Source organism: Salminus brasiliensis, chromosome 5 (assembly GCF_030463535.1).
Source record: "Salminus brasiliensis chromosome 5, fSalBra1.hap2, whole genome shotgun sequence".
Classification (NCBI taxonomy): Eukaryota; Metazoa; Chordata; class Actinopteri; order Characiformes; family Bryconidae; genus Salminus; species Salminus brasiliensis.
In genome coordinates, this window is record NC_132882.1 from 11,129,542 (window position 1) to 11,143,698 (window position 14,157).

At 39.8% G+C, this 14,157-nt stretch overlaps 2 protein-coding genes across 3 annotated transcripts in view; one reads left to right on the forward strand and one right to left on the reverse strand.

Annotated features, from left to right (window-relative positions):
- The first annotated feature begins 831 nt into the window (after positions 1 to 831).
- On the forward strand, positions 832 to 10,194 carry napga (N-ethylmaleimide-sensitive factor attachment protein, gamma a). The gene is made up of 11 exons (XM_072679380.1): positions 832 to 991; positions 1,334 to 1,401; positions 1,834 to 1,918; positions 2,850 to 2,867; positions 2,952 to 2,982; positions 3,307 to 3,416; positions 4,027 to 4,093; positions 4,221 to 4,291; positions 4,385 to 4,463; positions 4,565 to 4,774; positions 7,733 to 10,194. The coding sequence occupies exons 1-11, from the start codon at positions 939 to 941 to the stop codon at positions 7,874 to 7,876; spliced, it is 936 nt and encodes a 311-aa protein (XP_072535481.1). The 5' UTR covers positions 832 to 938; the 3' UTR covers positions 7,877 to 10,194.
- A 526-nt stretch (positions 10,195 to 10,720) lies between these two features.
- The window catches only part of piezo2a (piezo-type mechanosensitive ion channel component 2a), a 136,949-nt gene continuing 133,512 nt past the window's right edge, over positions 10,721 to 14,157 (reverse strand). For both annotated transcript variants that reach the window (XM_072679382.1, XM_072679381.1), the window contains exons 47-52: positions 13,874 to 13,966; positions 13,319 to 13,488; positions 12,459 to 12,575; positions 12,273 to 12,352; positions 11,815 to 12,016; positions 10,721 to 11,697 (exon numbers count right to left, since the gene is read on the reverse strand). In XM_072679382.1, the coding sequence (XP_072535483.1) occupies positions 11,445 to 11,697; positions 11,815 to 12,016; positions 12,273 to 12,352; positions 12,459 to 12,575; positions 13,319 to 13,488; positions 13,874 to 13,966 (915 nt within the window). In that variant the 3' untranslated portion in view covers positions 10,721 to 11,444. The remainder of the gene's footprint in view (positions 11,698 to 11,814; positions 12,017 to 12,272; positions 12,353 to 12,458; positions 12,576 to 13,318; positions 13,489 to 13,873; positions 13,967 to 14,157) is intronic.

The following is a 14,157-nucleotide window of genomic DNA, read 5'->3' on the forward strand; positions in this document are numbered from 1 at the left end:
TTGTTTTTTATATAAATTAAATATCCAGAAAGCCTGATATTAGTCATATTATTACACTAAAACAATTTATTTAATAGATGCCTACCCAAAATACTCAAGATATAAGATAAAAACCACCTAATAACAATTCTGTCTCTCTGTGTCCATGTGGGTTTCCTCTGGGTGCTCCACCGGGTTTCCTCCCACCTCCACTGGTCATGCTAATTTGCCCTCTAAGTGCATGGTGTGTGTGTGGTACCCTGTAGGGGTAGACTGGGGGTATTGCTGCCTTGTGCCTGATGATTCCGGGTAATCTCCGGACCCACCACGACCCTGACCAGGAAGAAGAGGATGAGAAAATGGAAACCTCTTGTTTAGTTTGTTATTTAAGTCATCATTATAGGCCTTGCATGTAAAGGTGCATGTATTTGTCACTGTACTATGTACAGCAAAATGTGTCCTCCACATTTAACCCATCTGTACACACACGTGTTAGGGGCAGTGAGTACACACACACACACCCAGAGCGGTGGGCAGCCAATTCCAGCACCCAGAGAGCGTAAAGGGCCTTGCTCAAGGGCCCAACAGCAGCAGCTTGCCGAGCCCGGGAATCGAACCCACAACCCTGTCATCAATAGCCCGGCGCTCTAACCCCTGAGCCACCACTGCCCCACCACTGTTCTTATACACAATAGTATCTACACAAACATACCTCACACTGAGGCTGACACACATTTAGAGAAAGTATATGCAGGTTTATTTGCCTTGTGTGTGTGTGGTAGGAGGGTGTGTAGGCAGGTCAGGCCAGCGGTCGATAGGTGGCAGCAGTGTGTCAGAGAGCGCCAACAGCAGCACAGCCACAGAGGAGCCTGCGACCCGGAACAGACCACGACAACAACACTGCTGCGGCGTTTTACAGCGGTCCAGGCTTCTAATTTACAGTCCTCAGAGCCAGGAATATGGCTCAGAAAATAAACGAAGCCCATGAGCACATCGCCAAGGCTGAAAAATAGTAAGTTTGGTCGGTCTCCTGCTTCTTTAGTGGGGCTAGATGACCGCTCATAGCGAACAGGCTACCCGGCTAGTGTTAGCTTCAGTAGCTAGCATCACCAGAGTGGTGTGTTTATATAGCTAGGTTAGATAAATCACTGAAAACTAACACATCGAAGGAGGTTTAATACTTAAAATGTTTAATATTAGTGTTATTAGGACAGTTATTCAACATACTGTTGTGTTTATTCGTATTTTGCGGTTCAGTCGTCGGTTTAACAGTAGCTGGCTAGCTGTGTTCACTGATTTCCACCAAAGCCCATTTTCTAATGTTGTCTAATGTTAAATTATTTTTCTGGAACAGTCTGAAGACCAGTTTTATGAAATGGAAACCTGATTATGACAGTGCTGCATCGGAGTATGCAAAAGCAGGTAAGTATAAACCCTGACAGTTCAGATTCATGGAGCTGTAGTTTGGCTAACCCTCAAACATCAAGTGTTTTATGTGATAATAGAGATGTGAAAGTGTGAGGAACCTTTAAATGGGTAAGCGCCTTTACAGCAAGTCATAGTTCGGTCATAGAGGTTCTTCACACCCTCACATCTCTACCACAGACACGGTTCCTCATAGAGCCAGAAGTGGTTGGGCCCTTGAGCAAGGCCCTTTACTGCCCTCTCTGCTCCCCGGGCGCTGGAGTTGGCCGCCCACCGCTCTGGGTGTGTGTGTGTACTCACTGCCCCTAACACGTGTGTGTGTGTGTGAGTGTGTGTTCACTACCAGATGGGTTAAATGCGGAGGACACATTTCACTGTACAGTGACAAATACGTGCACCCCCCTTTAGTTTTTTTTATCTTCTTTTCAGCTGTGGCTTTCAAAAATGCCAAACAACTTGAGGAGGCGAAGGAAGCTTACTTGCAGGAAGCAGAAGCCCACACCAACAACCGAGCGTATCCTTTTCCTGCTGCTCACCATTGATACCACTGTGAAACATGACTACCTCCAGTGTCTTGCCGTTTGCCAACGGCCATCTGTACTGTAAAAGCACAGATAGTGTTAAACCTCTGAACTGCAGCAGATATGTTTTTTTTGTCAGAAGGGGTCCTTTTAATGTTATTCTGAGTGTGTCTTCTTAGTGTGTTGGATGGAAGTGGTACCTGAAACTAAAGAATACCAGTAATCCTACATGTTAATTGCATATGGTCAACAAAGTCATATTTACAAGTGAAGAAACTCAGGATTCTATATGATGGATGAGTGTACAAGGTTTATAATGCAAGCTTTCAGTTTTTACATCAGTGGAAAAACAGTAAACCTGGCTTTGAATTAAAATAAATAATACCAAATGTGCATCTATGTGATTTATGTTGCAACTCAAGATGGTAAACCCATACATATTAAAGCTCAGATGTTGCAAATGTATCATTTCTGACTAATAAAAGCCACTTCTTTTAAGAGTACTTGTATTATGAAGTGGTACCCTACCTTTCTATGGTGATTCTTGCTGAATAATGTGGACAGCTCAGTATATGTCCAAATGCATCCTCTAATTAGTGAATCAGCTTCTTTTAGGTGCAAGTAGTTCTGGCACCGATGTCTGCATAATCTAAATAATGTCCAGAGAAATGCACTGCCAAAAGATTGCATCAGCTAGAAAGCTAAGAAGCTCCCCACCTTGCATCGTACAGCAGTGGAGTTGTGCTTTCTGGAGTAATGGAATATAAACTCCCTTAGAAAGAATTATGAAGATTTAGTGATGATTAATAATGAAAAAAATGTATGATCAGGTGTCTGTATGGACATGTAGTGTATCTCTGTAATAGCTGTTAACTGAAGTACACTCTACTGATATACGCTGTTTCACCTTGAGTCATACTACAGACTTTTCCATGCTGCAAAGTGAGTATTTCTGTTTGCTGGAGCATTATGAATTTAGTGTATGATAATGAACAGTCCATACTAACAGCATGTTCTTCTCCACAGAGCCCTCGAGCAAGCAGGAATGATGCTTAAGGTGAGGGATGGTGACAAAAATCTGACCAAATTGGCTTATCCTAAGCAAGACAGCTTATTTATGAGTCTTAAAGTATCAGAGATGGTAGAATAACTGGTGTATATATATGTATATAGGCAGTAGAAATGTGATTGCTTTAGACAGGTCTTCTATGTACTGTGTCCATGCTGCTGTTGTCTCTGGACTTGTTACACTGTACAAGTCGAACATGACTTATACAAGCTGTAGCACTGTTGTTAGCTTTTTGGACACATCAAGCTTTATATATGAAAGATTAATATTATATTAGGTTAATTATTATTCTTTGCCTTGTTTCGTATGCAGGACATGCAGAGACTGCCAGAGGCAATTCAGTACATAGAGAGAGCCAGCATGATGTATGTGGAGAATGGTACGCCAGATACTGCTGCCATGGCTCTCGACCGAGCAGGAAAGTAAGTGGATTAATGATGAAGTTCTACCAATATAAGTTTCAAATGGACCGTATTTTATTAAATATTCAATAATATCTCTGTCATACATTGCATGCATTACATTAAACCCCCTATGAATTTCAAATATCAATGTTATTATTCTAATTGGGTTAATTTAGCTTGTATGACTATACAGTTTACTACATGTACACAGTATGTCCCATGAATGCATGATAATTCTTCCTTTTTTAGGGTGTCTCCACATTCAAGTTAGATAATGCATTAAGTGAGTGTTTGAACACAGCTACAGCACTAACTGCATGTAGACGAGCCAGTGGAAAGTGTATTTACAGCTTAACCATCTGGTCCTTATACAATCTTCTGAGGAGCACCCACACACAGCATTACAGGGATGTCAGTTAAGCGTGATCTGTAGAACATTAGGACCGTGCTCATACTGTTGCTAACAGTTTTATACCAATTATTTTTATGCCAATAATTTGTCATTTGTACTCTGTGTTTCCTGAGGCTTCAGTTTCATTTCTTAATAACTAAAACAGTGTAATGTTTAAATGTTGTTTTTTGTCCACAATAAAGCTCTTACAGTAATAACTAAGGCTGTATTTGACAGGTTGATAGAACCAGTGGACCTATCCAAGGCTGTGGATCTCTATCAGAGAGCTGCATCAGTGTTTGAGGTGAGCTCCTGGCTAAGAAAAAACCCTAGCTCTGTTAAAAAAAACACTTCTTTAGCTAGCTTTCAATATGTAGGTTATCCTTTTTGCATCTTTATTTGACCAGTTTTGTTGATTTGCCCTGTTTCAGAATGAGGAACGATTGCGACAGGCTGTGGAGCTGCTTGGCAAAGCCTCTCGACTTCTCGTCAGACAAAAGAAGTAAAGCTTTAACACTGTAGACTATAAAGTAGCTTGTTTGTCATTGTCTTTTCTCAGCAGTGCACAGTTACTCTTGTTTTCTTCCCTCTAAAGGTTTGATGAAGCAACGGTGTCACTCCAGAAGGAGAAAAACATGTACAGAGACATAGAAAATTACCCAACTTGTTTTAAGGTGCTTCTCAGTTTGCCCGAATAGGATTCAGATTCACTTCCCTTCTTGACTGTCTCCTATTGCATCATTTCTCCTCGTCTTTTTCTTCTCTTTCCCTCCAGAAAACGATTGCACAAGTGCTAGTCCACTTACACAGAGGAGACTACGTAGCGGCCGACAAGTGTGTGCGGGAGAGCTGTAGTATCCCGGGGTTCAGTGGGAGTGAGGACTGTGTTGCTTTGGAGCAGTTGTTACAGGGCTATGACCAGCAAGATGAAGACCAAGTGTCCCGTGTGTGTAACTCACCGCTGTTCAGATACATGGACAATGATGTAAGTGTTGTAATATTGGGAAAAGTGTGATGTGTGCAAAACGGGCCCCCTAATCAGTATATCCTACAACAGAAATCCAGAAGCATTACACACTGCTGTGAAAAAGCATTTGCCCCACTTCTAAATGTACATCACCTATGTGAAAAAGTAATTGTCCTCTTAAACCTAGTAACTGTGTGTGTCAACATTGGCAGGTACAACTGCAGTCAAATGTTGTAATTCAGCTACATTAGAGGGTTTTTGAGCATGAACTGCCTGTTTAAGGTCTTTCTACAATGTCTCAATGGGATTCAAGTCAGGACTTTGACTTTGACCACTCCAAAACCTTCAATTTGGGTAGCTGGTTCATTTCGTGTCTAAGCGGAGAATTGCTTTGTCACTTAAGCCATATAGGTTTTCAGAAAAATGTAATGATTATTTGAAAGCTGCATTTTGTGCTTACTTGTGTTGTCTTAAATTAAATTAGCTGGATTATATGAAAATGTATATGTGACAAATATTGTAGTGCTGGGTGGTATGACGGTTTATTCAGTGTACCAGTCAAAATTCCCCCGTGAATACCATAATTTAGATGCATCACAAATATCTCTGTATTGCTAGAGACAATAGGCTGTTTTCACATCCATCTGATTTAAAGTAAACTTGTGATTACTGAGGAGGAGCAGTCCTATAGGATCTTTGGGATAGGTTGTCAACCAGCAGAGTCTGTAGACACCTTAGCTATGGTCACACAGTAAATCACATGTACACACGCTACAATAATGTTGAGACCCTTGAGGCTTTCTTCTATTATTTAGTTCTGTTTTGCAAACTAACAAATATTAGATATACATTTGTTGTACTACTGTTTCACTAATCTGTGTATTAATAGTAAAGTTAGTCACTGTTAACCTTTAAGACAGGCCTATGGTTTCTAATGGGATTTTGTTTGAAAATAGAGGGCAAAAGTCAGTTTTACTGGCAAAAAGTAAGTACCATGAATTAATGAATTAAAATACAGTGTTCTTAAAAGATCTTTAAAAATACTGGTCATGCTGCCCAGCCCTTCAAAAATGTAAACATTTGGAAATACAAATACTTTTTTACAGCACTATAAAGAACAAAACCATCATGCTAATTGTACATGGATTTTCCTTACTCTGTATGTTACCCCCTCATTAAATTGGCAATTACAGATGATGAACAGATAATGACCTGCTCCTTATATAGGCCAGTATGTAGTTAATATGGCATAGTTTGGTACATAGCCCTGGGCATCCTGGGTTAGTTTGTTTGCTGAACTCATATTTTTGTCATCTCTTTTCTAACCCATCTCTTCAGGGACTGGCAGGTATGAAATTACAGACAAGCAGTGTCTCTTCCCTGAATATTAGTGAAGTACATTACATAAAACCCTAAAACCTTCTAAATAGCTTAGTGAAAAACCCTCTGCTCCAAATCCCCTTCTGCCATACATTCTTGTTGTGTTGCTCCTATATGTTGTGCTTTGTTGGTTAACTGAATGAGAGAAGCTAGAGAAACAAGAGTGAGAAATGAGGAATGAAGAGTGAGGTTTGATGATATAGGAATTAATGGGTGAGATCTTTTGCTGCTGTAACAGCCTCTACACTCTAATGAAAAAAAGAGTGCTACAAGTGAGTGCTGCCATACAAGAACCACTTTTGGTTCCATAAACAGTCATGTTTGTAATAGATCTGTAAGGGTGATGACCCTTAAAATTGGTAAAGAACCTTTACATCAGGAAAAGGTCATTTTAGCCTATAAGCGGACCTTTAAGCTTACACAGCTGTATTACAAAAATAGTTCTTTATTGCGTAATTTAAAGAACCTTTTGTAGCACCTATTATAAGAGTGTAGTGTTACTAATGTTGGAACATTGCTTATGGATTTGATTGTGTTCAACCACAACAACAAAAGTGAGGTCAGGTATTGATGTTGGATGGTTATATATACGGTTTGGTTACGAAGTCTGTACTTTTAAGGGTCCTGACCAAATTGCGTCAGTACTACAGAGTACCAAATTCATGTCAAATCAGTTTGTGCCAAAAAGGTACCGGGCCTTCATGCACGCCATGCTTGACTTCTTTTTTTCAGTTTTGTTGAATTTTGCTGTGCGCTAGTCTGTCTTACTATTTTACTCAAACTCAGCCAAAGCTACTGGAAAACTAACAAGCCTCTTGGCTAAAGCAGAGTCTTTAAAGACTTTTAACACCACTAACCTGATACACACTAAGAGTACATCACTCAGCCCAGTACAGTGTGTATCAGAACACAGAAGAACTAGCAAACACCACTAACTGCACAAATGGCAATCTTTATGACAGAGGTGGTGCATCGAGCATGGCCTCACATCTTAAGTGACATCACTCTGGTGTGTAAAATGTGCTAAAAAAATAACAATGTTGAAATTGAAAAGTACTTTTTCTACAACTGAATTTAATTTTTTTTTATTACACAGAGAGGTAAGGAACCGAAATACTGCTGGGAACTAGTACTGCTCGAACCAAATTTGGTACAAATGTGAATGGAACCCAACCCTAGGATCTCATGTTTTTCTACCTCATCCTAGAGTTATGCAATGGTCCCAGCACTCTAAAAATTGCAGATCCACTCTTGCACAGCCCAGCACTAGGGGGCTTTAACCCTTATATGCTGCTGTTCTAGAGCTTGACGTTGACTTCCTATTGGCAATTGTTTCTGTGGAGCATGTTTAAACTGTTTGTGCACAGTTGAACACTTGTATCCCCAATCTGTGTACCTTATAGTAACTGAGCTCATCCATTAAAAGGAATGTCTGGGGAAATGTCTTGGCATATAGTGTATCATGTATGTAGTTACATTGCCTTATTTAGGTGTCTGATCCTCATTACATGATCTAATAAATAATAAATATCCTTAGATGCTCCATTGCTGTTTGCAAGTGCTTAAATACAGTGTTGATTCTTTCTTGTTTTCCAGTACGCTAAGCTGGCTCTCTCTCTGACCGTGCCTGGAGGAGGAAAGAAGAAGAAGGCTGTTGCTGCTCCTGGGGATGGAGGAGTGAATGGTGGGGCAGACAGGCCTGAGGAAGAGGATGATGAGTATGCAGGAGGACTCTGTTAGTTACTCCGAATGCTGACCTCAGACCAGTGTTCTTCCTCAGCCATAGGACGACACTTCCCAGTACTGTACATCCTGCTGTTGATAACATCATTTTATTTGATGCATTTTTGAATAAGTTCCATCAGAATTTGCAGAAGTGATGCCACAACCACTCCAGGAATTGGGAATAAGTGTACCCACTGAGAACATGGCAAAGGCACACTGTAATGGTATGGTGAGTGTGGTCAGGTGAAATTTAGCACTGGAGTTGGATTCAGCACAAAAAACTAGCCTTCCTATTGTTGCAGTTCTAGATTGGAGCGTTAAGGCTATGCTTTCAGAAAGGTAAGCTGGTTGTAGGTCAGCATAAAGGGTAGCTTCCACTCGAGTGTAGTTTTTTTGGTTGTTGTTGTTGTTACTGCACACCAGCGCCTTTATCCCAGTTACTGGAAGGCACATTCTCCATTCCTTTGCATGGCTGAACTGCCTTCCCAAATACTACTACAAAACATAGCCACACCTATTGCCTGCTGCCCACAACCTGAGGCATGAACATGAGTCAGCTGTATTTAGTCATCACAGTGATGATTTACAAATGTCATATGCTTTTGACATCATTTTCTTGACTTACATCAGGAGAGAGAAGTATGGCTCTAAATCTAAATAAATCACTGAAACTGCCCGACACAAGGAAAAGGTTAAATGTTTAGGGCTTACATTAGTGGTGTTATATCCATATACCAGTATTCATATTATCATATTAATCATGTACTGTCCTGGGGCTGGATTCAAAAAAAGAGTCTTAAGAAATGTATACATATTTATTTAACTAAATATTTTACTTCATAGTTTTTCTTCAGAAATCTTCTTAAGATTTTTCTCTGTAGAAAAAAAAATACAAACAATTGAAAACAATTATACCTGATGGTCTCACACTTATCTTAGACTGTTCAATTTTAAAGGGTTAAGCCTCCAAAATAATCAGTTTAATCTGACTAGAATCATTTCTATTTAAACCAGAGTTTAGTGGAGATTGTTCTAAAGTACTTTAAGTGTCTACAAAAGAAAAACGCTTTCCAGCATCACACCACAGTTCTTATATAAGTAGGAGTGTTTGGCTGTCCTCCACCATGACTTATAGTTTTTGTTTACTACATTTTTGGAGTGCTCAGTTTGATTGTTTTTCCTCCATTTTGCACAAATTTAACTGAACATTGGAAATTGACGTAACAAATGGCTACATAAGAAAACAACTAAGAGTTTAAAGAAAATCTTCAGAAAATAATTAGGAATTTATAATTAAGAATTTTTTGTTTTGAAGTTTTTGTTTTGGAGAAATCCAGTAAAACATTCACTTTTCTCAGTTTTTCTATTAAGATTCTTTGTAAAGCTTTTGTGAATCCGGCCCCTGGACTTGTCATCCTTCTATAATTACACCACACTATTGTCCAGAGTTTTTTGGTTTTTTATCTGTGTTAGGCAGTTGTTACACACTAAATCAAAAGACCCTTCTTTGATGGGACCTTATTATTTGATTGTTTTGAAATATTCTGTGAGTTTGAATTATACAGATCTTTCCTGGTTTTTATGATTATTAGACATCATTAGTTCTTTTTATTCTTTTTTCTATGATGTTCTAAGCAAAATGAGCAGATCTAAAAAAAAAAAAAGAAAAAGATCAGGCAGAGAGTTTTATCATTTACTTGTAACAAATGTTAAAGCTGAATACTGGTTTACCTCTACGTAATCAACAAAAAAACTGTGCCTGAACATTTGAAGAATGTCAAGGGTTTGCATGAATTATTATTGAAAGAAATGCCTTCATAATTACATTCTTAATTTATTCTCTACTTCTATCAAAATATGTATGTATCAAAATAGTTTAATTACTAGCTAGGTGATATGCAAACATGCATGAAATGCCTTAATAGTACTGGCTGAATGTTATTATGATGGCTTCTGTAGTGCATTTCTGTTTTCAGAAAAAATACACTTTGAAATTTCAGGGAACAATTTATCCATTTGCAAGGAATTCCTTTGCTATGAACTGGAAGAAAATGTGGTGTGAGTATGTTTATTTTATAAACATCTCTCATGCTGTTTTTCCCTCTGATTATGAGTTATGCTCTGTGTTTTGTGTGTGTGTGTGTGTGTGTGTGTGTGTGTGTGTGTGCGCGTGTGTATACCAGACGTTCCATGAACATTAATCTATAAGCTATGGTTATAAAATGTTCTGCACTGCATGCAAGTGATCCAACATGTAGCTGCTATAATCAAGATTTTGATTAAAAGTATGCAACACTTTCCTGAACCTATAAAAAAATCAAACATAAAACAAACCCTAGTTTGCAGTACTTTTTTTATCTTCTGTACCTTTCCCAGTCGAAGTTAATGATTATTGTAAATCACTACTACTTTTGTACATTTTTGTAAATAAAGGTGCTATACAGGGGTCTTTGAGTGATGCCAGAGAAGAACTGGTTGTGCTTCCATAAAGAGCTGTGTTTGGAAGAAAGATGTGAGTGTAAACCTTTTATATTCACTTATTAAACCTTTTAAAAGGTTCTTCATACACCTATTGCTTTTGTGGCAGGGGTGCACAACTCCAGTCCTGGAGGGCTGGTCTCCAGCAGAGGTTGGTACTTGCCTTACTCAAACACACCCACTTTGCCAGATATTTAACAGGTTGGATTAGGTGTGTTTGAGTAGGGAAACCACCAAACAGCTCTCCAGAACTGGCCCTCTCTTGTTCTATGGCATCACTTAAACCTTTATAGCACTAAAAAAAAAAGTTTTTTTTTATTTTATTTTTTTTAATTTTTTTATGGATAGACGCGGTTATTCATACAGAGACGGGACACGCTGCAGGTTTCCAAAATGTGCTTTATGCTTAGATCACTGAACCACAATTACATCCACCTTTGTGCAGCGCATTCCCTCACAGTAGGAGGGAACGCGGTCCTCCGTGCTGTGGCTGTTCTCTGGCCTGTTTGGAAGAACAAACTCTGAATACTGCTTTGACGAGATGACATTCTTTTCCTGAGAACGCCGTCATCTGGCTCACTCATATAGTTCTCTGCACAACATCACAACATTAAGCAAACGGAGATCGCGATTCCATGTGGAATGTCACATACTTTAAATCTTTTGAAGAACCCAAGCACTTCCAGACTCAGGGAACATCATTTTGTCTTAAGTCAAAAGTGGCGAGTGTCGTTCAGTTGCTGTCCCTTCTCTTCCTTTGTGTGCCTTTACAGCCAGCTACCAGGACAGTGTATTGCACAACCCATGGATCAATGCATGTCATCTGAGAGGCTTCTAGCAGATAGGGGGCAGTAGAGTACTGCCTGAGCCCTGAAGCCAGCCTGGCAGCTGCTACGTCACCCTAATCCATTGGCTTTCCAGGTTCAGGTATGTGACGCCTGTATGTCACATTGTTGAAGGCAGTGGGACCCCACGTAGGGAGGGCTTTTCCTATTCACAAGCTTACAAACACACTAATTATGTGGACACACTCTTCTGTACTGCAGCTTCAGCAGGTGGGTCCTCTCTCACCGCCTTCTTCTTGTTCCCTGTGAACTCCCGCGGCTCATTTAGTCTTTTCCCTGGTCCACTTGATCATGGTCTCAGGCGAACGGTAGAGGAAGATGAGCTTAGCGTACAGGTCCTCCTCCAGCTCTAACTCGCCTGTCTCTCGGACGAGGAAAATGTCGGTGCACAGTTTGAGGATGCGGTCCACGCAAGGGAGCTCCTCAAACATGATGGAGTGTGAGATGCCGCTGAAGAACTCCCGCACAAACTTGCCTATCACCAGCACCACAGAGGCGTACAGACCCATTATACTGCAGAAGGAGGAGAAGAAGATTGGGGACACGTATTACACATTCAGTACTTATGTGATGAGTCAGAACTGCCACAGCACTACAGTGTCTGTCTCAGACGCTGCATTGGCCTCTTACCCATAGCCAGCCAGGAAGCCCAGGCTGGGAGGACTGACTTTGTCACTGAAGACATACAGTCGCAGTCCACGCCCCGTCGTCACCTCGGTTCTCATATGGCTCTTCCCTACAGATGACTGGTTCACAATCCACCACTCCTGCATTTCACCACTGCTGTTATTGGTTCGTTCCAGGTTCAAATAGATGTCCTCATAACCATTCTCTAAAGTGGAAAGTGCAAAGGAAGGCAGAGATGAACATGGTTGATCCATTACATAACCCAATAATATTTTATCAGATTTTCACCAATTATTTTCCCCCAATTCGGACTGTCAGTTAGCCACCCCATACATAATGGAAAGATTTAAAGAAGTGGATGTACTTCACACTTTTTCACACTCTCATCTCCTGCAAAGATGCAAAGATTATGCTTTGTTGAATTAAAATTGGTTCTTTTGCTCTTTATTTTCATACTTTACCTCTATAAAGCTGATCTATAGGTTTAGCATTAGAGTCGCTGGGTGCTCGTATGAAACAGGGGAAGACTTTACTTAGTACTCTGTGGAAAAAAAAAGGACAAGACAGTTGATGCCTTTGTGTACTTACTGTAAATAGTGGTTGAAACAGTGCTGTGAAAATAGTTAAAACAGAAATGGTTCACTCACACAGGCGTGCTGCTTGTCCCATTCAGCAGATTGATCAACTCCTGTCTGGTATCCATATTTAGATATGTTACATGCTTGTCCATGGCGACTTCAGCCTTTGCTCCAAGACTGAGGTTCCTATCAAAGAAAAATGTTAAAGAAAAATATTAGAAAGTATTTATTTAATGTTTAATTAGTACATGTATATTACCACTAATGAGAGAAGATCCACCTCTTTCAGATAGGGCTGCACAATGTATCTAGTCAGCAATGTCACATTAGGCAAATTAAATCAAACACGTCAGGCTCTGACTTGCTTGATACATCAGGACTGTTCTCGTTTTCCATGACATCTCTACCAGAGGCAGATTCTAACAGCCCAATATCATTTCCTTACTCCAATTTTCTATATACAGAGGGCATTATTGATAATATGATATGTTGGAATATTGACTTTGGTGAAATTGTAAGGATTTTTTATAATATACAGGAATTTGCAGAATAACATGTCAGTTTTTAACAATACTTTATCATGCAGCCCTACTTTTAACTGATGGCTCTTTAGAGAACTGTGAAACTTGGGCTGAAGGTACTGGATAGCTTCTCCTTAATGTCAGTAGACCAGTCCCCTTGCTTATGGAAATGATAGGTAGCACTAAGATATATAGATATATGGGGAGAATGTATGGAGGTGGTGAGAGGTAACACTTTGTCACATGAGTGGGGAAGTAGAGATTTGTAGGAATTTACATAGGAAGGAACTAAACTTTTCAGTTAGCTCCTTTAGAACATTAGCAATGGTAGACCTCAGTAATGGTTATAGCTCACTTTTCAGACCACATAGCAAATTAATAGGCCGTATCATCTCCAATGTTTACTACCTCTGGATGGTCCAGGACATGGTGACAGGAAACTGGTCCTCTTTGCTCAGCACTTCCATCAGGTTCTTCCTGCTGGGTGGGCTGATGGTCCACAGTGAGTTCGAATTTCCCTCCAGCTCAGCTTCTGTCACATCCTCAGCAGTGTAGGCCTCTAAGAACTGCATTGCACTCTGGGGAAAAGGGGAGACATTACAGGTGCTATGGTTGTATTTATGCTTGCTGTTACTATGTACTGTCTTTTTGTTTGCATGCTGCATTTTCATGCTTAGAAATAGGGATGCAAGAAAAATCTGGGGGCTGGTCTCACTATCCAGTGTTTTTCTGGATACACATCTGACAATTCTGATATATAAACTTGTAAAAATGTAGAAAATGGGACCAGATCCACCTCAATTAGTTTAGGTAGGGCCACAAATGAGGTAAAAATGACTAACATTAAGCTATTTTTACCACATTTTATTAATTAAACACATTTTAACACTGTAGATACCAAATGGATTTAGGTATCTTTGTGCATCTGTAATAAAAAAAGAGATGTAATAACAGTAAACATACCGGAATGAAGTTGTATTCATTCATAAACTTTAAGAAATCCGCTTCATTTACATCCTTTAGCTGATTCTGTTGAGCACTCATTGTGAAGATTGGCTGTAACACACACAGAAGAGATCAGTAGAGCCAACAGACTTTAGAGACTGCATGGTCAGTTGAAGTATCACATATCTTCAGTTCAGTCTCATATTCCTCTGATTCAGTGTTCCAGCATCTCCAAATCTAATAAACCCACTGAGACCTGGTACTGGATCTGAGCTGTATCATTTAGTGCATCAGTTAATGTG

Excerpts from the sequence above, each read along its gene's own strand:
- napga (XM_072679380.1), top strand. The coding sequence starts at position 939 with ATGGCTCAGAAAATAAACGAAGCCCATGAGCACATCGCCAAGGCTGAA. Across the intron at positions 3,417-4,026 it reads GCTCTCGACCGAGCAGGAAA|GTTGATAGAACCAGTGGACC; the intron begins GTAAGTGGATTA and ends TGTATTTGACAG. Across the intron at positions 4,292-4,384 it reads CTTCTCGTCAGACAAAAGAA|GTTTGATGAAGCAACGGTGT; the intron begins GTAAAGCTTTAA and ends TTCCCTCTAAAG.